A 26449-nucleotide genomic window follows, 5' to 3' on the forward strand; every position below is an offset into this window, starting at 1 on the left:
CGGGTTCGAATCCTGCTCTCCATTTTACGAGCTTTGACTTAGGGCAGGTCACTCCTGTGCCCCAGTTTACTGATGGTTGAAACAGGGCCGTGGCGGCGTCCACCCCAGAGGGTGGAATGGGTTAGATGAGCTCACGCATGCAGAGCGCCTTGCAGAGGCCAGCACTGGGAGATTGCAGCGGTTGTTGAAAGTGGGGGCTCTTGGCTGGCCTCTTAGTTGACTGAACTCTCCTGGCTGATGGATTTAGCCACTTCCTACTTCACCCTGGCCCTCCTTCTGTGGTCCTAAACTCGAAAGTCGTGGATCCCTGGCTGTCACCCTAGACTTGACCTCCCCCCACAAAGTTGGTCACCAGTCTGGTGCCTTTTCCTCCAAATCAGCTCGGATGTCTGCCCCTCCTCCCTCCCCACTGCCACCCCCTGGCTTCAGGTCCCACCACTTCACCTCTAGCCCTTGGTGATGGTTTCCCACTTCTTGCATCCATTTTCCCCCAGACCTCTGGGGTGGTCTGTCCTGGTAGACATCCCACCACTCCCGTCCCATGCTGGCACTTTTCCCTCCCCCATCTTATTGTCCCTGGTAGCACACCCAGGCTCCTATTCCCAGGACTGCCCTGGCCAGATGCTGCCCTGAGGTCCTCCCACCTCTCTCCCAGGGTGGTGGGTCCTGTCCTGCTGTGTTCTCTACCCCAGGACACTTGCGACACTTTCAGAGGTTTAGTCTTAAAAGAGACCCTGCTCCCTTTCTGTCTTTAGGTTTTCACTGGAGAAATGCCATGTCAGTGTCCTGAGCTTTCAAAAGTCTAATGACAGAACATGTTCCCTGGGTTCTTTCATCTGCCCTGTGAGGTGGGAGTATCTGGCTGGTTTTGCAGGTGACAAAACCAAGGCTCAGGAAGTCGAATCCCCAGGCCTGTCCTGTGCTCTCTCCCTGGCCCCCGAGTTCAGAGCCCGTGCGCCTGGCCTCACCTGCTTTGCACAAGCTCTTCCTTCTGGGAAGCCAGAGTCAGAAGATCCTGGTGCACATTGGTCTCTGTCAGCCACAGTGGTGTTGAGGGTGGTCCCTGCCAGAAGGGAGGGACGGTGCCTACTGGGAAGGGCCTGAAGCCATCTAGGACCATGGTGAGTCTAGAGCACCTCACCCTTAAGGGCCTGCCTTTGCAGGAATCTGGGAATGAGCACCTTTGTTCAGGTGCCCTTGGCATCTTGAGCATGTCCCCTGGGCCCTGGCCCTGCCCACACCCATCCCAGCTGTCCATGGGACCAGCCTTCCTCCGTCTCTCTGGGCCTGTCTGGGACAGCCCTTCTGCACACTGTACAGAAAGAGCTCCAGCCATGTGTGTCCCTGCCTTGGCCACTCCCTCTTCTGGGGCCTGGGGCAAGTCACAGCCCTCAGGTCTCTGCTTCCTCTTCTGAGCAGTGGTATAAGGGCTGTTTCCAGAGCACAGTTCCCTAAGGCACAGGTTAGTTCTTCCTATTGTAATTATTTGATGCCTTCATGTAATTATTTGATGCCATCTATCCATCCATTCCTTCCATATCTATATCTATATATATATTTATTGCACCTTTGCTAAGTCCCATGCTGTGTGCAGGGGCCTGGGAGACCAACGCCTAATTGCACACTGTGATTGCTGTAAGGAGGAGGATGAGGAGCCATGAGAGAGGGTGGAGGAAGGAGGTCATTTAGTCTGGGAGATCAGTTGAGACTTGAAGGATGGGCAGGTTTAGCCAGGGAAAGAGTGGGGAGAGGACATCCCAGGTGGAGGAATCATTGTGGGTGCGGCCGGCATGTAGGAGGGGCTTGTCATATTCCAAGTCTCTGGCCCCCTGATGCTGGGATATCTCTTGGTGAGAACATTTACCACATCGTTTTGGCTGCTTGTCTGTTTCCTTTGCTGGACTGTGAGTTACTGTGGGTGGGTATTTTACCTTTTTTAATTTGATCATTTGATACCCACTGGGAATGCGTTTTATTCCCCAGTGGTTCTTAAAGTGGGGCCCAGGGACTCCCTGGGGTCACCGAACCATTATAGGGGTCCATGGAGTCAGTGCTATTTTCACAGTAATGCTGAGATATTACTTACTTTTTCTCACAATTGCGCGATGGAGTTTTCCAAGGTGACAGGAAGTGTGATGTTGCAGCAGATTTAATGTACACGCAGATTTGAGAATCCAACTCTTTCCATTAACTCAGACATAGATGAGGTTTGCAAAAATGTAAAAAAAAAATTTTTTTTATTCACTTTTATTCACTTTATTTTAGAAAATAAAAGTTTTAGTTTATTTAGTTTTCAGAAAATATGCTGTTTATGTTAATATGGAATGGCATTGTTATTGCTATTTAAAATGAATTAATAGACACTTTAAAGAGAGTACATGTTGATAAATATAATCAGCGCAAGCAAAAGTTTTTTGGAGCCTTCAATAATTGGCAAATCTGTAAAGGAGTCCCAAGACCAAGTCTGAGAAATCACTGCTCGGTAGCAAGCCTTATATGATGTCCCAAGAATTCAGATGAAAGAAACCACCCAGTCCCTTTGCAAGATAAGTGTCTATTTCAGAATGGGATCCTTTCATCATTTTCACCATTTCATTATGCTAATAGTATCATTTTGTTATTTTACTTGAAGCACCACACAACAGTAATTTAGGTTGGTTGTGATGCCAAGTTCAGTGGATTGGGTGTGTCCCAAATTTGTAGAAAAGAACAACAAAAAATCAGCCAGATACGATGTAACATTATCTGTTACACTGTGTAATTACTATAGCTTCAAAATTGCAGCCTTGGAATTCCAAGTTAAGGGAACTATTAGTCAAATAAGCTCACGCTTGTAATCCCAACACTTTGGGAGGCTAAGTCAGGAGGATAGCTTGAGGTCAGGAGTTCAAAAGCAGCCTGGGAAACATAGTGAGACCCTCACCTCTACAAAAACATATATATATATTTTATTAGCTGGGTGTGATAGCACGTGCCTGTGTATTCCCAGGTTCTCAGGAGGCTGAGGCAGGAAGATGGCTTGAAACCAGGAGTTTGAGGATGCAGTGAGCTATGATCTCACTACTGCACTCCAGCCTGGATGGCAGAACAAGACCCTCTCTCAAACAACAACAACAACAACAAAACAAAACTTCCTGAGAGCTTGGTCAGGAAAGACAGAGATCTTGAGGGTGTCTGTGCTTCACTTGATCTTTAATGGCCGGAGCACCCCAGGGCTCAGTGCTGGGTTCTCTTCTTCCCTCTGTCAACACTCACATCTTTGGTGATCTATCTATCCACTGGCAGCTCTCGAATTTCCATGTCCAGCCAAGACCTTCTCTGAGCTCCACCATGCATCTGCATGCCTACATGTCATGGTCCGTGGAGACTCATGGGCACTCCACAACTGATGCACCAAGGCAGAACCTAAATCCTGCCCCTAGGCTCCCTTCCTGCCAGTGGTTCCTCTGTCTTTCTTCTTCCTGGGCCCAAAGGCCTTGGCACCCTCCTAGACTCCTCCCTCTCCCCAAGCCCCACATTTAGTCAGCACATCGCATGGGTTTTATTTTCAAAACACACCCACAATCAACACAGTTTTCACTCTCTTTACAAACACCATCTTTATCTGAATTGCCACCTTCTCTCTGGGATTATTGTGGAGCCGCCTGACTGACCTCCTTGCGTCTCCCCTTGAGTACTTCTCTGTTCTCAACAGAGCAGCCAGAGTGTCCCATTTAAAAGGGCTATTATGCCACTCATCACGGAGTAGCTCACGGTGGTTTCCCATTGTCCCCAGAGCAGAAACCACTCACTCGCCCTGCTCAGGCACCCGGACCTCCTTGTGTTCCTTGAACACCCTGGGTGTGTTCTCACCTCAGGGCCCTTCCACGTGTCTTTCTTCTGCCTAAGTGAATGCTCCTCCCCCTGATACCCCGACAGCCGCTCTGTCACCCCAGTAAGGCCTTTCAACATCACCCCATTTAAAATAGCATTACTCTCTGTCCCTCTTTCCTTCATTTTGCCCCACTGTGGTTATCACCTTCTAATACACTACTTATGGTATGTTACTGTTTTGTTTGTATTGTATATAGTATACTATGATTTTGCTTATAATTTTCCTAAATAGTATTTTGAGAGTAGAGCATTTGATGTTTCCTTTGGTGACGTATCCTCATTTTCAAAATAGCACATAGTAGGTGATCAAAAGTATTTGTTGAATGAATGAATGCAAGTGAAGTAACTGAGGTTGGCAGGAAGTGGTGAGGCAGTGGCTGAGGGTTGGAACCGGGGCTAAGAGTCTAGAAACATGAGTTCTGACCTCAGCTCTACTGTTTGCTAGCTGTGGACACTTGGATCTTTCATGTGTCAATTTATAAATATTTATTGGGTACTCTTGATGCTTCTGTGCAGCTCCTGGGGATGTAGCACTCAACGTGCCTGAGTCTCCATTCTCCTGAAGTTGGTGCTCAGTCCAGCTCTGAGACTCACATTCCTCATCTGCAAAGTGGTGATTTCATAGTTACTTCTTGGCATTATCAGAAATGATGATGATGGTGATGATAAGAACAGTAACGAGCAGTGATAATAATAGTTATGATGATATGCAGTAACTCCTCACGGGACATCAATAGGCTCTTGGATACTTTGACTTTAAGCAAAAGAAGCACTGTATGCTGTAGGAACAGCTCTTGTCTGTATTAACTAGCCGATGGTAAATTTGGTTTTGCTATACAGTATGCCATTTGGCTTAAAGTCACAGTTTCTATGAACCTATCGATGATGTTAAGTAAGGACTTACTGAATGACAGTACATAGTAATATATAGTAATAATAGCAATAATAACAATTGTATATTTGCTGTGTATTTACTCTGTGCTGGGCACTATGCTAAAGCTTTACATTTATTTTCTGGTTTAATCTTTTTTTTTTTTTGAGACGGAGTCTCGCTCTGTCGCCCAGGCTGCAGTGCAGTGGACTACAGGCACCTGTCACCATGCCCAGCTAATTTTTTGTATTTTTAGTAGAGATGGGGTTTCACCGTGTTAGCCAGGTTGGTCTCGATCTGACCTTGTGATCCACCCTCCTCGGCCTCCCAAAGTGCTGGGATTACAGGCGTGAGCCACCGCGCCTGGCCTTAATCTTTTAAAATTCCTTATGAAGAAGGTGTAAGATCCCCATAGTACAGATGAGGAAACTGAGGCCTCATTGATTCCAGGTGAGGTGAATATGCCCACCCAGACTTGCCTATCGCAAAGCACTTGCTGTCAGTGTGTAGGCTCTACAAGAAAGTGCTTCGTAAACCTGAACGCAAGATTTCTGTGCTAATTTATCATCCCTTTCTTCTTACAGAGAGAGAACTAAGAGGAAATTACATCCATTTCCCAGATGGTCTAAAAGGACACTGTCCACTACAGTCGCCATGTATGACTAAACTTAAACATTTCACATGTCAGTGGCCACCATCTGGCTAGTGGCTACCATATTGGACAGCTCAGATTCTAGACCATTTTCATCAATGCAGACCGTTCTACTGGAAGAGGATTGGAAGGGGAGGAGGCAGTGGAGGGGGAGTAGAGACCAGGCCTCTGGGCCATTCATTCACAATGGCTGTTGAGGGCCTTCTAGGTGCCAGGCTGTGTCCTAAATGCTTGAGATACAACAGCGCAAGGCAGACCAAGACCTGCGCCTGCTCTTAAGGAGCCTGCATTCTTGGAGCAGGAAAAAGGCAGGAATCATGTTACTCTGTGGTGTGTCCACCGGTGGTTGGGGGCTGTAGAGATGCACACAGTGGGCAGAGTGGTCTGAGAGATGAACAGCACTTGTGATATGGACAGGCAGAAAAGGTGCTTCAAGGAGGTGACAGCTGAGCAGATCCCCGAATGCAGTGAGGGACGGGCAAGGCCGTGTTTCTGGCCAGGACTCCGGCGGTTGTTCTGAGTAAGATGGGACGCTGTGGATGGGCTTTGAGCAAGAAAGTGCCCCCCTCTCATGTTTCCTTTCCAAGCACCCCCGTGGCAGGGGTGAGAACAGATGGCAGGCAGAGGGGTGAGCAGGAAAGCGGTGAGCAGGCAGGCGGGAGGCCTGGGGGCCATGGAGGGGAGCTAAACTGGGGAGATAATGGTGGGCTACTGAGAGGTTGCTGGACTGTGGATGTTTTTTCAAGGTCGGGCCAGTGGGGTTTACTGGGATTGGTTCTGGGTTGAGAGAGAGAAAGAGAAGAGTGAAGGACAAATCCAAGGATTTTGGCCTGAGCAAATAGCAGAAAGGAGATGCCACTGGTTAATGTGCAGCAGCCTCGGGTTGGAAATCACTGCTGTTGAGTTCGACGTGTCTCTTAGGCGTTCACGTCTGGATTTGAGGGGAGAAATCTGGACTGGAGATGTACACGGGGGGACAGTCAGTGTATAAATGACCTTTAACATCTGAGGGGCTGGATGAGCTCACCTCAGGAGGAGCTCTCCACTGGAAAGAGTGCCCTGGAGCAACCCCAGGACTTTTGACTGGGAACAGGAAAAGATCCAACAGAGGAGGCGGAGAACACGTGGCCTCTGTGAAAGGGAACCAGGAATGCGACCCTAGGTCAAGGGTGGAGAGCATTTCAGGAAGGGAGAAGGGGCTCACCATGGTCGGCAGAATAATGACTCCCAAAGATGCCCACGTCTAGACCTCTGGAACCTGTGGATATGTTCGGTTTCGTGGTCATGGGAATTGACGTTATACAAAGAATTCAGGTTGCTGATCAACTGATCTTAAAATAAGGAATATATGCAGGATTATCTGATGGTTCCAATGTAATCATCAGGGTCCTTAAAAGCGGAAGAAGCAGGCAGAGGAGAGAGTCAGAAGGAGATGTTGGAAGAAGGTCAGAGAGATGCAACGTACGAAGGACTCAGCTGCTGCTGGCTTTGACGATGGAGGAAGGGGCCATGAACCTAAGGAACGCAGCAGTCTCTGAAAGCTGGAAAAGGAGAGGAAATGGGTTCTCCCCTGGAGCCTCCAGAAAAGAGCACAGCCCTGCCAATACTCTGACTTTAGTCCATTGAGACCTGTGTCAGACTTCTAACCTCTAGAACTATCAGAGAATAAATGTGGATTGTTTTAAGCCACTACATTTGCAGTAATTTGTCTAGCAGCCACGGGAAGCTGGAATAAGCACATATTGAATGCTGCTGGTAAGTGTGTGTGATGAGGAGGACTGGTCATTAAGTGGAACCTTGGAGTGGCTGTGGTGACCTTGACAGCAGCTGTGTCAGCTTGAAGAGAGAGATGACAGGGAGGAGCAGGCTGGCCACTGGAAGGTGCTATTGGCTGCGCCTGGCATGGTGCTTATGGGAGCGGCTGCCCAGGGTGGCCAGAGTCCCCAGAGAGGCACCTCCCCAGGCTGGGGACTGCGGTAAGGACAAGAATCAGAGATGCCCAGAAACCAGCGAGACTGCCCTGGGAGGCCTGGCTTAGGGTGCCTGGCACTGGGGCTACCCAAGGGCTTCTCATGGAGGTCAGCCTGGGTCCTTTGCTCCCTGGGAATCTGCCCCTTCCTCCCAAGTGGCAGTGTCCACTGGTAAGGAGAGCTTTGTCCCCTGGTAAGGAGAGCTTTGTCCCTGTGTGAGGTCAGGGGCCAGGTCTGCTTTGCCTGACGTGTGATCCCTAGCACAGTGTCTAATAGGCAGAAGATGCTGGTTGAAAGAATGAATAGAAAGTTCCAGGGCACAGAGGTTGTACAAACGTACATTTGTGTGGAGTTCAGTGCGCCATCCAATGGATGCCTTGCCATCTATTGGCAAATGTTCATATCAGAGACCACATGGATATATTTGTTGTTAAGTAATAGACTGTGATTTTTAGAACGGTTTTAGGTTTACAGAAAAATTGAGCACATAGCACAGAAAGTTCACATATACTTCCTCTGCCACACACATACATAGTTTCCCCGTTATTATTTTTTATTTAATTAATTAATTTTTTATTTGTTTATTTTTTGAGACGGAGTCTTGCTCTGTCACCCAGGCTGGAGTACAGTGGCATGATCTCTGCTCACTGCAACTTCTGCCTCCCGGGTTCAAGTGATTCTTCTGCTTCAGCCTCCCAAGTAGCTGTGATTATGGGCACCCACCACCATGCCTGGCTAATTTTTGTATTTTTAGTAGAGGCAGGGTTTCACCATGTTGGCCCAACTGGTCTCGAACTCCTGACCTCAAGTGATCAGCCTTCCTCAGCCTCCCAAAGTGCTGAGATTACAGGCGTGAGCCACTGTACCCAGCTTATTATTTATTGTTAATTTTTTTTTTGAGACAAGGTCTCACTTTATCTTATAGGTTAGAATGCAGTGGCATGATCATAGCTCACTGCAGCATTGACCTCCTGGGCTCAAGTAATTCCTCCTGCCTCAGCCTCCCAAATAGCTGGGAGTACAGTCATGTGCCACACCTGGCTAATTTTCTTCTTATTTTATTTTATTTTTTTTGTAGAGATGGGATCTCCCTATGTTGTCCTTCCCAGGGCTGCATATTCCATTTTATGGATAGACCACATTTAGCTTATCCATTCATCCATCGATGGACATTTGGCTTGCTTCCACTTTTGACTATTGTGAATAATGCTGCTGTGAACACAGATGTGCAAATATCTCTACAAGATCCTGCTTTCAGTTATTTTGCATATGTGCCCAGAAGTGGAATTCTCAATCATGCTGCTTTATTCTTTTTAATAGCTGCCTGGTACTCCATAGAATGTTTGTACCATAATTTACTATTTTAAATAAAATTATTTATGCTGCCCGTAACATAACATAAGCTCCATGTGAACAAACTGAAGCCAAATGTTTGGCTCCATCAACGAGGAATGCTGGGGTGGGTTTGGTAGAAGGCTGGCTGGATCAAGCTGCACCCGTTTTCCCTCTTCCCTCACCTCTTGCCTGTCTCTGCCTCTGTCTCTGCAATTTCCATTATTTCCTCTGTGTCCCTCCACGAGTCTCCATCTCTGTGGGTGGGCCTCCTCCACACTTTTGGGGGAAAGTCAGCCTCCAGTCCAGCTGGGCTTACGTCGCACCAGCAGAACTGCCCTAACTGGGGTCCTGGAGGTCTGTAAGGACGGGGCCTGAAAGACACAGATAGTGGCCACAACAGTGTCCCATCGATCCCATCCCAACTCAGGCTTTCTGTGGCATCTGGCCCACATGAGAGCCAAGTGAACGGTAGCCACATGGACTAGTCATCGGAACTGGACCCCAAAGCCAGTCCTGAGCATGCCGCTCAGTTTGCATACACATCCTTTCTCCTTCCGTTACACAGAAACCAGCCATTGCGTGCAGGTGCTGGTGAGCACACGTGCTGGGTTAGGCTGCTTGCATGTCAGGCTCTGGAGTGTTATCTTGTTACCGTAGACTAGGGGTAGTGCTGTAAAATGAGGATAATGCTTCATGGGTTACTATAGGGACTACTTGTACAATTCACTCAGTGCACATAGTGTAAGCACTGGTACATGGAGGAGGTTCCATCTGGGAGAGCTTTTATTATTATTCAGTAGAGAGGTCTGAGTCTTTCTAGAGCCCAGTGATTGACAAAGATAAATTGGAAGGGTTTGGCCAGGTTCAGTTTAGACCAATTTTCATCACCAGTGAGGCTGAGCAGACTCAGGGGAGGCTTTGAGGTCACTTTTCAGAAGAGGAATCTGAGGCTCAGAGAGGCTGAGGCTTAGCCAAGGACACACAGTGAATAAATGGTTCCAACTGGAGTCCAGTTCTCTCCACTTCCCGTCTAGTGTGTTATCTGAGACTGTGGAAACTTGCAGGATCTTGGGAATTCGGAGGCTCTTGGCTTACTCAGGGTCACAGAGTTGATGGAGGGCAGGGCTGAGGTTTGAACCCAGGTCTGTCTGATGATAAGACATTTTAACCACATGGTGCGTCCTCCCTTGACAGCTCCCAGAAATGCATTCATGAGGGTGCCGATTCTCTCCCTGGGAAAGGGAAGAGAATTCTCTACTCAGAAGCTGGCGGGGATGGCTCACTTAGAAAAGTTTACTTCACACTTCCGGATAAAAGTGCAGGTCCTTGGCCGGGCGCGGTGGCTCACACCTGTAATCCCAGCCCTTTGGGAGGCCAAGGTGGGTGAATCACAAGGTCAGGAGATCAAGACCATCCTGGCTAACACGGTGAAACCCCGTCTCTATTAAAAATACAAAAAAATTAGCCGGGCGTGGTGGTGGGTGCCTGTAGTCCCAGCTACTCGGGAGGCTGAGGCAGGAGAATGGCGTGAACCTAGGAGGCGGAGACTGCAGTGAGCCGAGATCATGCCACTGCGCTCCAGCCTGGGTGACAGAGTGAGACTCTGTCTTAAAAAAAAAAAAAAAAGTGCAGGTCCTCTCCATGTGAGCCATTTACAAATATTATTTATCACTACTTCTCACAAGTATGTGTTCCATTTTGACTCTGTGTCTTTTGAATTTTTTAGGACTTGCCCCGTATGGTTTGGTCCAAAGTAGAATGCTGTCACTTTAGGACTGCAGGTGAGTTTTTCTTCTGGTTGATGTTCTCCTGTTTTGAGCGTGAAACACCAGAAGCCTGAAGCCCTCCTTCCTCCAGCTCCCTCACACTCTGCTGATCCTTCCAGCACCTCTCTACTTTGGACAAGTAGATCATTCCCTGACCTTACAGAACTAGGGCAGTGTGCCTCCACCTCAAAGCTGGCCGAAGTGTTAGTGCACAGTGGAACCTGGGGTGAGGTAGGCCCTTTTTGATATCCCCTGAAGGCATGTGGTGAATGAAACACAGAATGTGTGAATTAATTGGGTATATCCGTTTTCTGTGGCTTCCCTAACAAATGTTCACAAACTTAGTGGCTTCAACCACACACATTTGTTCTCTTACAGTTCTGGAAGTCAGAAGTCCAACATCAGTTTCACTGGGCAAAGTCAGGGTGTCTGTCTGGTCCCTCTGGAGGTTCCAGAAGAGAGCCCATTTCCTCTTCTTTTCCAGCATCTATGGCCACATTGCCTGTGTTCCTTAGGGATGGATTAGGGATACTGCCTTCCTCCATTTTGGAAGCCAGCAGCATGGCATCATGCCTCGGTAGTTATTTGGCCTGCTTCTCTTCTGTCAAATCTCTGTCTCCCTCTTATAAGGACATCTGTGATGACATTTAGGGCCCACCAGGATAATCCAGGCCATCTCCCCATTTCAAGGCCCTTAATCAAATCACATCTGCAAAGTGTCTGTGACCCTAAGATAACATTCACAGCCTCATGGGGTTAGGACCTGGCTCTCTTTGCGGACCTTTATTCAGCTTGCCACACTCAGTGGTCGAAATTCAACTGACACTCATTTCATCAAGAGGAATTGATTGGCATCTGTAACTGAAACACACAGGTCCTGGCACTGCTGGACCCGGGAGCACAAGGTTCTCCATGCTCCTATGGCTCTGCCTTTCTCCTTCCCTCTCAGCCGCCCTGCTTTCCTCTGGTGAGCGTCCTTCACAGGCAGGTACATCCTTGCCCTGGGGTGGGAAAGATGCTGTGGGCAGTCCGCGGCTTCTGAGTCTGATGGCTGGCACCTGCAGTGTAGACTTTTCCCAGTGGCTGTGACAGTTTCAGTGCAGACCCCTGGGCTCAGCGTGGGTCCCCGGCCTGTCCCTGAAACTATCCCTGGGGCCAATGGGTGGGGTTTTCTGGGTTCTGTGCCTAACTCTGGTGTCCTGGGGAACGGGATGGGCTGGGATTCGGGTGGGCCCCACTTGCCTCTGTAGACTGAGCAGGATTCTTGCTGAATAGAGGAGGGGTCCTCTCTGAAGGGAGGGATCACCTTGGAGTCCTCATTAAAGCGGGGGACCAGGAGAGCCAGAGAAGCATAAATAGGTGGACCAGAGATGGAGCGCTTAAGGGTAAGGTGTGGCCTTCAGAATTTATGTCGTGCTTGCTTGCTGCACAAGCATTTGTGCCCTAGCCCAAGGTGCTGTGCTGGGATCCAGAGATGGATGTCTGGTCTCACTTGCACCCATACGCTCTACTCAGACATCACTGATGCTCTGAATCAGCCGCCGACTGGGTGGAGCACTCGCTTGTTTCCATGGCGAGGCCATCAGTCCCCCGATGCTTGATGCAGTAATAGCCCTTATCCCATCCCAACCTGAGGAACTGAATCACCCCGAAATAAAACCCAAGGAAGGAAAAAAAAAATACTGTAATTTAATCTAGGACCCAGCTCCACAGCTTTTTTTTTTTTTTTTAAATCAAATTTTAGTTTTTTTCCTGCATATATTTTGAAATTCTGTAGAAAGTTTCAAAAGCACTTGTAGTCTTTACCATCAATATGCTGGGTAAGAAAGACTGAAAAGCACATCTTATTTGCCGTCAAATGAGTGTGTATTTGAATAGAAGACAAATGCTGAAGAAGGCACAATGCCACCATCCAGGCCATTTCAAAACTAAAATTGCTGACTTGAAGCATTGGATACATCTAAGCACTTTCACGTGTAGTGTGGCATTTGATTGGCTGCTCAGACAACAGCCCTGTCTGATTGGTATCTTAGCCACACTCCCAGGTGAGGGGAACTGAGGCCCAGAGAACTCAGCTGATCTGTGCAAGGTCCCACAGCTCATCAGCACCTGGACTGTATCCACTGAAGCGGGGCCCTGACAGCCCAGCCAGGACCTTTTAAGTGACATTCCTGTGCTTTACACACAATGCTCATGAACTTTCCAAATGTATTGACACGGAGAAAAATCTAAGGGAGTAATTATTTTATTTTATTTATTTTACTGTATTTTTCATTAGAGATGGAGTCTTGCTCTGTCACCAGGCTGGAGTGCAGTGGCGCGATCTCAGCTCACTGCAACCTCCGCCTCCCGGGTTCAAGTGATTCCCTTGCCTCACCCTCCCGAATAGGTGGGACTACAGGCACACGCCACCACACCAGGCTAATTTTTTATATTTATTAGCAGAGATGGGGTTTCACCATGTTGACCAGGATGGTCTTGATCTCTTGACCTCATGATCTGCCTGCCTCAGCCTCCCAAAGTGCTAGGATTACAGGCGTGAGCCACCGCTCCTGGCCTGGGAGTCATTTGCTACTGGAGGGCTCAGCAGGCGTTTGTGTCTGGCCATGCACACAACCTCTTTAGGATGGTGGTTGGTGGTGTTCACTGAGGGCTTACTCTGTAGTAGGCGAGTGCTTAAAAGGACCTAGTAAGGTAATACCTATACTGTTTGCCTTAGAATTCAGCAAACCAAGGTATAGAGAGGTTAGAGGTTATGCCCAAGGACTCAGCTGGAGGGCCAGAGCCAGGACTCGAGCCCTGGGCTGTCTTATGTCATGTGTGTAAGAATCAGCCCAGGCACCATTCTTGCCCAGCAGTTCTGATTCCTAGATAGGGCTGCACAACCCAGGTAAGGAGACCAAGCTTTGAAAAATACTGTGTTTAAGCTCTGTAGCTTCCCAATGAGCATGTCTCATTTTCCTGGCAAAGAGATGATACCATTCATTCATTAACTTACTTGCCCAGCAAACATTTTTCAGGTGCCTTCCATGTACCCTGTAGTCTGCCTCTAGAGGTTAAGCTCTATGCCTTACTGTCTTTCCGCATTATATAAGATGTGCACATTGCTGTTTTGCAGTGGAAGCACCACTTGGAATGAAATTGGACAAGAAAATGGAAGTCTTTATCCCAGTCTCAACCTCTGCAGCTTCTAGTGGGCCATGGGCTCATTCCTTATTTGCTTTTATACCGTCCTGGCCTAAGAAGAACTTATTTAAAAGAGAGTCTCCTATAACACACCGCCTGGTAAGTAGTAAGTTCAATACTTTAACGTGAATACCAGAAGTTGGAAAGAAACCAATTTTGGGCTGTGTATAAAATGGCACAGGCTTTTGTTGCTTAAAAAACGCTGTTCCTCCTCTTTCTAATGATAACTAAATATAGTTATCATTGGGGAGTGAATCCATTTATTTTTCCAAGGTGCTATTTCTGCTACACGACATACAGTATTTAGATGGAGAGGAGGTTTGAGTCAAGCATTGGGCTGTCTCGTCTGGTGTTTCCAAAGCAGGGATTGGATTGTGCTTCAACCAGACCAAGTGACTCCCAGCTATTAAAGATGACTGTGCCCATAATAGCAGTGAGCACTTCACAAGCATTTACTACCGGCCGGGCACTGGGTTTAGCACTTTCCATGCATAATCTCACTTGAGCCTCTTTAATGAGTTTCTTAAACAGTAGTATTTTTATTCTCCTTTTACAGATGGGAAATTGAGGATTAGAGAGATTAAAAAACCAGTTCCATGTCCCACAGGTAGAAGTGACAGAACCAAGATTCGAAGCCTCTTCTCTAATCACTACTCCATGCTCTTGCTATTGTTTTCTATTCTGTTTTAGATCACGTGGGTTCAGTGATGTAAGGTGGTATTGAGAACCATTAAGCTTGGCCAATGAGCTACAATGGCCAAGAGCCCTTTTTTGGGCTCCCTGCTAAGTAGTGATGTGAATTTCCTGGGGCTGCTGTAACAAATGACCGCAAACAGCATGGCTGAAAACAACAGGAATGTATTTTCTCACTGTTGGGGAGGCTAGAGGTCTGGAATCACGGTGCTGGCCGGGCCACGCTCCCTCTGCCCGGCTCTAGGAGAGGATCCTCCTCCCTCTTCCAGCTTCTGGTGACTCCAGGCCGTCCTTGGCTGTGGCTGCATCGCTTGACTGTCTCCCTCCATCTGCTCTTGGCCTCCTCTGGGTCTGTGTCTTCTCTATGTGCTACTTATAAGGACACTTGTCATTGGATGTCAGCCCCACCTGGGTAGTCCAGGATGATCGCTTGAGATCCTCAGCTTAATTACATCTTCAGAGACCTTTTTTCCAAAGAAGGACACGTTCACAGGTTCTGGGGATCAGAACATGGACATATCCTTTGGGGGCCACCACTGACCCCACTACAAATACTCGTTGTTCTTTCCAGTCCTCTCCAGTAACAGGTAACTCGTCACCTCACAGGGCAGCACCCTCCACACCCAGTCGTCCTTTCTGTGTTGATTTGCTTCACAAGCTGTATTTATCAGTTACTGTTTACAAGATGCTCTATGAAGGTCAGAAGAAGAGAAAGCCAGGTCCCTGCCTGAGGGCTTTAGCAAATTCCCTTAGGGTCCCAGCACGTTAAAAAGGCGTTAGAGTGGGTGTGGTGGACGGAAGCTCAACTGAATCAGAGGCCTGGGTCAGGCTGATGCCGTTGCATGTCGTCAGTCTGTTCTTCGGAAAATGGCATTTTTGTTAATTTTCTACACAATTTTCTACTCTGTGGAGAGGGAATTCATGTTGTGGAAAGATCACAGGATTTGGAGTCACACAGGCCTGGGGAGAGTCTCGAGCTTCCTGCCTGTGTGACTTTTGGCAAGAGAGTTAATCTTTCTGAGCCTTGGTTTCTTCATCTATAAAATGGGGGTAATAGAACTCATGTATGTAAAGTGATGGGTGCCATGCCTGGCCCTCAGCCAGTGACAGACAGTTTATTAGGCCCAGTGTGGTGGCTCACGTTTGGGAGGCCAAGACAGGAGGATCACTTGAGGCCAGGAGTCCAAGACCAGCCTGGGAAACATAGCAAGACCCCATGTCTACACAAATGAAAAATAAGTAAAAATTAAACAAGACATATGATTATTAGTATCACTGAGAGCTGCTGGAGTCTGGGACCCAGAATACAGCTTGTCCCACTGCAGATGACAGGTGTGCAAGGCAGAGAGTGGGAAAGACGTGGCCGTCACAGCAAGGAGAGCCGACCCTTGATGAAGTAAGGGTCCAGTCCCATTTAAAGGAGGTGTGTGGATACTGCAGGGGCGAGGGCCCTGGGGTAGGGAGCATGGCAAGGGGAGAAATGAATAGATATTTGTTATTAGTCAAAGGGAAAGGAAACCTGCGGTTTCAAAGGCAGCAGGAGGCTTGTATTTGATGGATGAGCCCTGGCTTTCCTTTGGAACCTCTTCATAGGAGCCATTGCAGGGTTGGAGGAGGCCAAGTCTTGGCAGGGGGATTCCCTATGTTGATGAGGGATCAAGCTCACAGAGAGGCTGCCTCCAGCCGCCAGACACACTGCCCTTTGTTCCAGTGCACCGTGGTGCGCAGGAGTACTGTCAGCCCACATCTGGGAAGCACAGGATACATGTAAAATGATATCTTCACTCGTCTGCCCACATCCCCCTTGCTGGTATGTCAATCTTGGTTGGCTGAGTCCCTGTGACAACAAGTGTCCCACACATACACCCAGACCGGGAATATACTGTGGTGTAAACTCATGTCCACATTCTTCTTTCCGTAAGTTTTAATTTCCATTCCTTTAATGCTCTTTTAAAAATAAGACTTCAAGATTACTTAAGGATTAGTAGCAGTAATCCTTCTACCCTCCTGTAAAAATTTCATCATCTTGTACTTTTATTAAATATATGTATAGCATGAAATATTTCTCATTTTCTAATAACTTCTACATTTTATTGTAGTATGGGGACATTTCAAGAGAAGTTCAAGGGACTTCTGAGAATGGAGTAATTTTTCAGAAATGTGCACTGGTAAGTTTCCATTGGTGGTTTATATTTGAGGAGAAAATAATTGGATTTGCCCAAATCATTTTAGTAGAGTCATGTATTTAAGAACAGATAAATCCTAGGCTTACCTACACAAGTCTGGACACGTGAGCAGTGAACAAACAGCAAGGTCTCTGGTATCTCATATAGCAACACTAGGACTGAGATTATTTTTGTTGCAATTAAATAATTGTCAGTAAAAATCCACAGTGATCATTTAGAATGGGAAAAAAGTATGATATATTTTGCTTCAGATTATAATCATTAATAGGGTACCTGACAGTTTTCAAAGTTGTTTCATGTTTTTGAGGTCTTTAACCTTCCTAATCCCACAAGATGGTTACTAATCCTACATATTATCCTTATGTCAGGGTCTCCAGCACCTGCCTTAGGGTCAGTGATTTGCTAGAAGGACTTACAGAACTCAGAAGAGCCATTCTGCTCAGTTACAGTTCACTACAGAGAAAGGGTACAGATTAAAGCCAGGAAAGGAAAAAGGCAAATGTCACACAGCCCGGGGAGACCAGGCATGAGCTTCCAGCTGTCCTCTCTCAGTGGATGAATTATGTGGACAGAGCTTAGTTCTCCCAGCAATGATATATGACGATGCAGATAGAATATTGCCAACCAGGGAAGCTCACTGGAGCCTTGAGGTCCAGGGTTTTTCTCAGGCTCAGTCACATAGGCATGGAGCATACATGAGAGTGACCTCAGTTGTTTGTTCTCCAGCCCCTCCAGAGGTCATTTCAGTACAGCAGGGTCCAAGACACCCACTGCAAATCATTGGCATCAGCTATCTGGGGAGGTCAAAGGACCCAGGCAAGGATATTCTGCAGGCTTTAGAGGTTATCTCTCAGGAGCTGGTCAAGGGCCAGTCCTTTCTCTTGAATGTGGAGGGTTTGGACAGCCCAGGCCTGCTGAGTTAAGCCTTCCCTGTGCCACCCTCATTTTATCACAGGCCCTCAACTACATCATTTGCCTTCCTGGATGCAACCAGTGTTAGTAGTAGTTTCTTGTATATCCTTCTAGTGACTTTTTCTGCCATATGCATACAGTTAGAAGTGTGTGCACATGCATGCATACATATGTGTACCTTCTTTCTCCCCCACTTTTTTTTTCACATAGGTGGCAGTGTATTACATACACAGTTCTGAAGCTTGCTTTTTTCACTTATATTCCAGAGCTCAGTCTTCTCAGCACACACGTTGCTTCCTTCTCTTTTTTCCAGCTCCTGCATGTATTTCAGCAGAGCTAGGGAGAAGGTGGTGCAGGAGGGCTGGGAGACAAGATTAGAGAGGAAGGGAGGGCAAGAGTGCAGAGCCCAGGTGATAAGTCTGCTGCATTGGCCACTGGATGGCTTCCAGCAGTAGAGCCATTGAGACACATATTGGGCAGAGCCTGAGTGTGGGAGATGATCCAAGAGGCAGATGAGCTGCTCAGGTCCTTCTTGGAGATCACATGACCATCGGAGACCCGGGGCTGAGGCTGAATCTTTAAAATAACTAAGTACCAAAGAGCCATTCTTTGCTTTCCTCGGTAACGCTGGTTGTCACAGTCTCCCCAACCTGACTAGCTCTGCACTTGGACTTTTTTTTTCTTCTAAGATTCTCTGCAGGGATGATTTCACTGTCTCGGTTTCTTTGAAACTGTCTCCAAGCAACAGCTTGGCAAGTGTGGGTCAAAACCCTCCTGGGGGTCTTTGAAATCATACGGAGCCTGATAAATTCGCAGAACCTCTGTGAGGCGGTGCTACCCTCCTTCTTCCTGGGTGCCTAATGTGCACAGGATGGGCTCGTGCCCCATTTGAGGAAGCTGGATTTGTCAGCAAATCTGCCCTCATGCCTTCTCCTCCTGCCCTAGGTGTCTGGGCCAAGCGAAGCACAGACAGCCCACATATGGCTGCTTGTTAACAACACCAAGACACCCTCGTCAGCCAACCTCTCGGAGCTTCTCTTGCTGGACAGCATCGCTGGTCTCACCATTCGGGAGTCCATCGGAAACAGGACCTCGGAAGGATTCCAGGCTTTTAGCAAGAAGTTTCTGCAAGGTAACAGCAGAGCGGTCTGAAGCCAGGGATGACAAATGAGAATATGTACAGATACTTCCAGGTGAATGTGCTCTGGGTCAGGCATATTCTTAAAGCCTTACACGTGTTCACTCACTTAATCCTCACAATGGATCTTACTGTCAGGGTATCATAAAAAGAGACCACATTGAATATCTGTAACCAAAAAGCTGAATTTCTCATTTATCTTAGCAAGATGTTGGGTTTGGGGAAAGAGTTGTGGAAATTTTAAAAAAATATATAGTCAATTTTTATTATGAAAAATTTCAAACATACACAAAAATAGAGTTTACAGTGGATCCCAGTATGCGTGTCACTCACATCACCGAAATTAACCATCACTCAGAAAGATGAAAAGTTTGTTTTGGGTTGTGCTGGACAGAGTGGGAGTGGGTTGACATCCATCTCAGTAGCATGTTCCTGAGCTGTCCAGGTATGTCCAGGTGTGTTCAAGCATGTTCACTGGGGTAACTCCACTGCTGCTTAGTTGGCTTGTAGACTCTGCCACCCTCACTGGTTGGCTTTCAGAGGTTCGATTCCTGAGGTGGGCTGTCATTGGTCAATTAAGCAGGTTTAAAACCAATTCTGGGATTCAGTTTGTACCATGGCTTCAGAACTCAGTTTCCCTAGGTGGGCAAAGACATCTTTTATTCTTAGTAGGACCTCATTTACAGATGAATAGACTGGGACTAAAGTGACTGAGAAGCTTGCCGGAGGTCATAGGGCTGGCTGCTGTCAAGGCTGACAGTCAAGCTCAGGCTCCCTGTGCACCCTGATAACCATTAAACCGTCATGCTTTTCACATGTGTGAAACTCTTACCGACTCGATGCCTCCGTACTCACGGCACACATTGCTAGGATTACATGCTGCTCCTTCCCTATGAGCCTAGATAAGGCCTCAGAATCCTGCATAACACACTATTATTGACAGAAGCTACTAGTGGAGCTTGCCCACACGTAGTGACCTTTTTGCTGGCTCTGATTTAAATGATGTCATAAAAGTTGTTATGAGATGTCCCAGCTAAGTAACCTTCAGTGCTTTCCTGCCTTCAATAATATAAAAATGAATCCGCTATTCTTAAATTCGTGTTCAAAGCTGGAGCATGGGGCCACGAGCAGAGCATAGACGCATCCCCAGATGGACCCGGGTGACTCCCAGCCTTGTGACTGAGAAGCTGCATGGCTTCTGGAAAGCTATTGAAGTGCTCTGGTCGTGCGAATGTCAGTCCATCGTGGAGTCGTAGAGATTGAGTCAAGGAGACAGTGTCACCCAGGCACTCTGTCTGTTAAAGGGAAAGTGTCCAACACCCTCTCCAGCCTGTGGTCCTACACATCTTTCTTCTAATTTCCCTGCCGACCTTTCATGATCCGTGCTCCTGCCAGACCCAGCTTCCTACTCTTCTCCTATCTCCTAGCATCTACTCTTGCTCTTGTGTGGATCAGGAAAGCACCTCTCCCCAATTCTGAATATACAAATCATCTCTATTCTTTGGGACCTGGCCCTGGTGTCACCTTTTCTAGAAAGCCCTACCCAATCCACTGCCCCAAAGTCACCCCTCTGCCTCCAAACTTCCACAGAGATTACCTGCCCCTTCCTGCTTCCTGCTTGGAGCCTAGTGCCATTCTAGGCACTTTCCACACGTGAATTCATGGACTTCTGCTCTGGCACGTGCACACTGCGTGTCTCTGAACCTTGGCTCTCCATCTCTCCTCTGGGCATGCTAATAACACCTACCCAGGACGGCGCTGTGAGGGTAAGGGAGCTAAAGCAGTGTGACGCAGCCCGGCTGTGGAAAGTGCTCCTGGGCTCCTGGTGTTAGGAGGTATTTTGTTGGTGTTTTTTTTCTTCTTTTCTTTTCTTTTTTTTTTTTTTTTTTGAGATGGAGTTTCATGCTTGTTGCCCAGCCTGGAGTGCAGTGGCGCAATCTCGGCTCACTGCAACCTCTGCCTGCTAGGTTTAAGCGATTCTCCTGCCTCAGCCTCCTGAGTAGCTGGGACTACAGGCGTATCCCACCAGGCCCAGCTAATTTTTGTATTTTTCATAGAGACAGGGTTTTACCATGTTGCCCAGGCTGGTCACGAACTCCTGACCTTGTCAAGTGATCCACCTGCCTTGGCCTCCCAAAGTGCTAGGATTACAGGCATGAGCCACCACGCTCGGCCACTGTTGGTGTTGTTTTTATTCTTATTGCTCCATTCTTGTTATTTATGCCCATGCTTGGCTCTACCTCCTGGGCTCTGTATTCCCTGAGGGCAGTGTCCACATCATATTTATCTGTGAACTCACTGCTATGCCAAGGAGTGTGACATTGACTTTCACCTTGGGGCATAGGTGACTTTTTTTTTTTTTTTTTCCCCAAAGCATAAGTAGATAACTATAAAATCAAATGACCAGTCAGGTCCCAGTTCATTGACATCGTGACCTCATCATTATTATTATTTGATGCTTTTCTTTTATTAGAGCCAGTGGTTGTTTGGGGAAAAGATGATGGGACCCAGAGGGTCAGGTGGCTCCCTTTCCATCACCGGGGGGATGCTAAGCCAGTCACTGTCTCTTAGTCTCAGTTTCTTCTTCTGTATGTTGCAGAAAATCACGTGTTCTCCATCCATCCTGGGACAGTGCGTGGAGATCACCTGGGTTAATGCAGGTGCAGCACTGGAGAGTGATCAAATCACTGTATGGGGAAGGTCTGACTATGACTACCTTCCCCATCATTGTCATTGTCACTGCCATTATCTTTATCACTTTACGTTCATTATCTTAGCTCTAGGATATATGAAAACAAAATGAGATGGGCATGGTCCACTCCTAAGGTCCCGGCTACTCAGGAGGCTGAGGCAGGAGGATTGCTTGAGCCTGGGAGTTCGAGACTAGTCTGGGCAACATAGAGAGAGCCTGTCTCAGAAATAAATAAATAAAAATTTTAAAATAAAAATGAAAATGTTGAGGATTTTTAAAACAAAAATGTCAGTGATTCCTTAGGCTAAGTGAGCATTCCTCCTTTTTTCTTTACTATATATATACACACGTGTGTGTGTGTGTATGTGTGTATATATGTGTATATATATGTGTGTACATATATATATATTTTTGAGGTCCGCATACATTGAGAAATGAGGCATATTGTGGCATTTTAGGGCTGTAAGTAACCTCTATTAGGGAGAAAGGCAAGATAGGAGGACAAACTTAGGTGAGAACAGTGACTGGCAGAGTTAGATGGGCTCTGTCACCCACCTGGCCACATTGGGCAAAGGCCTCCAGTCCTGGTACAGCCTCGCCCGAGCAGGATGGGCTGAGCGCGGCCCACCCAAACTTACCTATGGGATGAGGCGCACTGCACAGTGAGAAAGGGCTAGGAGAGCCAGCCCTATTGCGGGTAGTGCACCCCCACTCGTGAAAGGAAGTGTCAGGAGTGGGAGTCCAGGAGTCCGCCCAGCTCACCAGCCCCAGTTTACCACTCAGAGAATTCCCTCCCCGAACCTAGCTGTGTGCAATACAAAGGGCTTCCTTGCTGTAGGCATCACTGCCATGGTGGCCTCCCTTGGAACCAGGGAAGCCAGGGGCCAGGATGTGTCTGGGGTGTGGTGGGGCGCGGCCGGGGACATGGCCAAGCCCTCACTGAATCACATGTGCTTTTCTCTGCACAGTGGGAGATGCTTTTGCTGTCAGCTATACAGCCACGCTCCAGGCTGGAGACCTCGAGAACGGGGAGAGCCTCAAGCTTCCTGCCCAACTCACCTTTCAGAGCTCGTCACAGGTATTACCTTTGTTACTTTAATCTCTGTCTTGCCACTGCCAAGAGAGATTGTTTTAGAAACAGGGACACTTCTGGCCGGGCGCGGTGGCTCAAGCCTGTAATCCCAGCACTTTGGGAGGCCGAGACGGGCGGATCACGAGGTCAGGAGATCGAGACCATCCTGGCTAACACGGTGAAACCCCGTCTCTACTAAAAAAATACAAAAAACTAGCCGGGCGAGGTGGCGGGCGCCTGTAGTCCCAGCTACTCGGGAGGCTGAGGCGAGAGAATGGCGTAAACCCGGGAGGTGGAGCTTGCAGTGAGCTGAGATCCGGCCACTGCACTCCAGCCTGGGAGACAGAGCGAGACTCCGTCTCAAAAAAAAAAAAAAAAAAAAAAAAAAAAGAAACAGGGACACTTCAGCCAGAAGACCTGTTAGTTCCTTCCTTCAGTGATGCCACCTAGCAGATAAGGGCACAGGCCCTGGAGTCTCACACACCTTGCCATGAACTGGGCTCCGTTAGTAATGCCCATGTGACTTTGCCTAAGTTACTTAACCCCTCTGGGCCTCACACAAGGTTTTCATAAGGATAGGTAATCAGTACATGTGAATTCTTTTCCCTGTGTCCTGTACACTGTAAGCACCTAACCAGTAGTTACCATTACTATTCATTTTTCAGGGCTACCATAACAAAGTACCACAGACTAGACTTAAAAACAACAGAAATGTGTTGTCCAGGAGGCTGGAAGCCGGAGATCAGGGTGTCTGCAGGGCTGATTCCTTCTGAGACCTGTTCTTGGCTTGTGGAGGCTGCCTTCTCCCTATGTCTTCCTAAGGCTTTCCCTGGCTGCACGTCTGTCCTAACCTCTTCTGTAAGGACACCAGTCATGCAAGACCATGACCCAGCCTAGCGACCTCACTTTACCTGATTACCTCTGTAAAGACCCTGTCTCCAAATGCAGTCACATCCTGGGGCACTGGGACTTCGGACTTTAACATACAAATTTTGGGAAACAGTCTGGCCCATAACACTATTACTGTGAGTCTCCCTGTCTCTCACTGCCCCTGTGGTGGGTTCACTTATGCAGTGAATGCTGGCTGGCTGCCTGTCCTGGCAGGTGCTGCACGCCCCAGGTACAGGCTGGAGGAGATGTGGTCCCTGACTGCAAGGAGATCATGATGCTCTGCTTCCTTTTGCCATTTGATTGTGGCTTCAGCCCCTGGAGAAAGTCTTCCCTATTCACGGCCATGGAAGATGCGGCTCATAGCATGACTGTGACTGCCCCAGGTCCCATAACAGGATCAGATTGTACCCTGCAGCCGCCTCCTGAGGCCTCCTTCTACCCTGAGGCTGCAAGGCCACTGTGGCGTTTCTGCTGCAATGAGGGGAAAACAAAACAAAACAAAACAAAAAACCTTAACAAATTTAGATAAAAGGAAAGAGGCTAAATACAAGATACAAGAAAATGACATGAAACTATTTGGAAGGACAATTCTCTCAGGAAATAATTCAGTATAAAGTTAAAAAAAAAAGAGAACAAAGACAGATTTTTGAAACTAAGGATAAAATCCCAAAAGATTTCCCAAAAGAAATCCCAACAATTTCAGAAGACAGGAAACCAAGTAAATTAGAAAGAAAAGGTAAGATAATGATAAGGAAAAGATAAGGTAAGAATCAGAAAGCAAATCAGAAACTCTGAATAAAATGAAATGGAAGCTTCAGGAGCTGAAGCCCTGGGCAGCTGTGTGTGTTCCTGGGTCGTGCTGGCTTGGGCAGGAGGAGGTTTATGGTTCAGCAGAGCCTGGCCTCTGCATACTCTGGGAGGACCTTCCTCGTGGCTTCCCCTGCCCCAAGCTGAAATAGTGCTGCCTGTTACTTTGTTTGGTTCCTGTCTGTGATATTGACTCTACCCCCTAGGAATCCCCTCCCTCTCTCACTAGAGTGTCAGCTCCTTGAAACCAGGGACCTCGTGTGCCCTGTTCACAGCTGGTTCTCCAGTGCCAAAAAGAGAACCCTGCACATAGTAGGTGCTCAGTAACAATGTGTTGAATCCCACTTGGTCCATGTTTTCAGGCTTCATGCCAGGAACTAAAACATGTTTCTGAAGCCTTGAAGTTTATGTCGTAACTGCATGCATTTACTGGGGTGAGGATTTACGCTTTGCAAAGGGTTGAGGACGAGCTTTGATAGCACACTTTAGGCTCCTATCTGCGTATCTGTGGGAACACAGCAGAATGTACTGGAATGTGGGCTCTGAACTTAGCCTCAGGCTAAGTTCAAGAGACCCTGAGACCCTGAGACTCCTACACACCATACATATTCCAAAGCGGAGGTGACTCAAGAACAGAAAGGGCAAAGTGAGTGAATGCCTCAGAGGTGTCTTTTCTTTACAGCCATATTCTAAAACTTCCATTTCCCTCCCATGAAAAGAAGACTTACAGTATTTTGATTTTCTCTGAAGCCTCCGTGAGGTCACCCTGCTGGCCCACAGTGGATTTGGGAAGTCCCACTGCTTCCTAGCGCTGCTGCCATAACATCTGTAGGGCATGGATCAGGGGATTTGTTACCTCGGGAGGGGCATAGCTCAGGTTACAGAAACATGCCTTAGTCATGTCTATAATGAGAATTACATGGGTTGCTGAGCTCCCTGGGCTGCAAGCTCTAAGTCCCAAGGTCTGGTTCTTTTTTTTTTTTTTTTTTGAGACAGAGTTTTGCTCTTGTCACCCAGTCTGGAGTGCAGTGGTGCAGTCTGGGCTCACTGCAACCTCCGCCTCCTGGATTTAAGCAATTCTCCTCTCTCAGTCTCCTAAGTAGCTGGGATTACAGGCGCCCACCATCACACCTGGCTAACTTTTGTATTCTTAGTAGAGACGGGGTTTCACCACGTTGGCCAGGCTGGTCTTGAACTGACCTCAGGTGATCCACCTGCTTTGGCCTTCCAAAGTGCTGGGATTACAGGTGTGAGCCACGGCGCCTGGCCTGCTATTGCTACTACTACTGCTGCTACTGCTAATGTTACTACTACTACCTACAGCCACCAATAGCAGTAATATTTTATAGCACTCCCTAGTGCCAGGCACTCTTCAGGGTTCTGTATTACCTAAGTTAATCCTCATAGCAATTCTGTGAACTGAATATGATTACCATTTCACAGATGAGAAAACAGAGGCAAAGAGAGGCTAATACATTGCCCAAGTTTCAACTGCTGTGAGCAGTGGAGCCCTGTATTAACTCAGCCTGGCCCTAATCACCACCCTATAGACTATTCTGCCTCTGCCCCTAGGAAAAAACATGTTCTCACAGCGGGTCTTTTCGGTCACCATGCGGTTAGACAGGTGGATACCATCACACACTTTATTTTTCTGTTTCCTGTATCTTCTCAGCAGAGGAATATTAGAGGACATTATGGATAGACCCACAGGGAGTTGGGGTTTGGAGAATCAAGTGCATTTGAGTAAGAGAAGAACACGTGCAGTGCAATCAGAGCCGAGGATTGCATCTACCTTTGTGAAGGAGCTAGATGCTGGGAGAGTGGAGGTGACTTACCTTGGTCACAGGCTTGGAGTCAGCTTCCAACCCCAACCCCAAGCGTTTCTCCACAAGGGCATGCTGCCATGACTTTCTTTGGATGTTAGCGAAGCTGGTGCTTGGATTTCACAAAGCCTCCTGTAGAGAGGGAGGGATCCTATCCCCACATGCCCTTCCTCCTGACAGTGAGACCTTCACAAACTCTGACCTGTGCAGCAGTTAGGGCTGATTATAGCTCCAGGCTTGGCAGGTTGGAAATCACACCAAATGTTACCCCATGTGTCAGACCCCAAACTGTTGCTGAAAGCGTTTTCTTTTTTCCTCTTCTAGAACAGAACACAGCTGGAAGCGCTTTTTTCCATAACAGCAGAAGAAAGCATAACGGTAGGAGACATGACATGCCCTGAGCACCCCCTGCCTTCTATCTGTGTCTCTTCACACCTGTGCCGTGTGGGTCCTGCCTGTCCTTGGAGCCATGGGGAGGGGCAGCTGCTGGCCTTGGACCCCCAGTTATGCGTTGAGGCTGGGACTCTGTGCTGTCTCTTGGGTCCCCCGTGTGCCCTGAGGCTATCTGACTAGTTTCCCTGG

General features: G+C 47.8%; 1 protein-coding gene across 2 annotated transcripts in view; it reads left to right on the top strand.

Annotated features, from left to right (window-relative positions):
• EVC2 (EvC ciliary complex subunit 2) overlaps positions 1 to 26449 on the top strand; it is a 148454-nt gene that overhangs the window by 573 nt on the left and 121432 nt on the right. For both annotated transcript variants that reach the window (XM_033213720.1, XM_033213719.1), the window contains exons 2-7: positions 10428 to 10482; positions 13586 to 13752; positions 16446 to 16514; positions 18390 to 18576; positions 22243 to 22352; positions 26192 to 26245. In XM_033213720.1, coding sequence (XP_033069611.1) covers positions 10440 to 10482; positions 13586 to 13752; positions 16446 to 16514; positions 18390 to 18576; positions 22243 to 22352; positions 26192 to 26245 — 630 coding nt within the window. In that variant the 5' untranslated portion in view covers positions 10428 to 10439. The remainder of the gene's footprint in view (positions 1 to 10427; positions 10483 to 13585; positions 13753 to 16445; positions 16515 to 18389; positions 18577 to 22242; positions 22353 to 26191; positions 26246 to 26449) is intronic.

Source organism: Trachypithecus francoisi, unplaced genomic scaffold (assembly GCF_009764315.1).
Source record: "Trachypithecus francoisi isolate TF-2019V2 unplaced genomic scaffold, Tfra_2.0 Lachesis_group1, whole genome shotgun sequence".
In the NCBI taxonomy this organism is placed as follows: Eukaryota; Metazoa; Chordata; class Mammalia; order Primates; family Cercopithecidae; genus Trachypithecus; species Trachypithecus francoisi.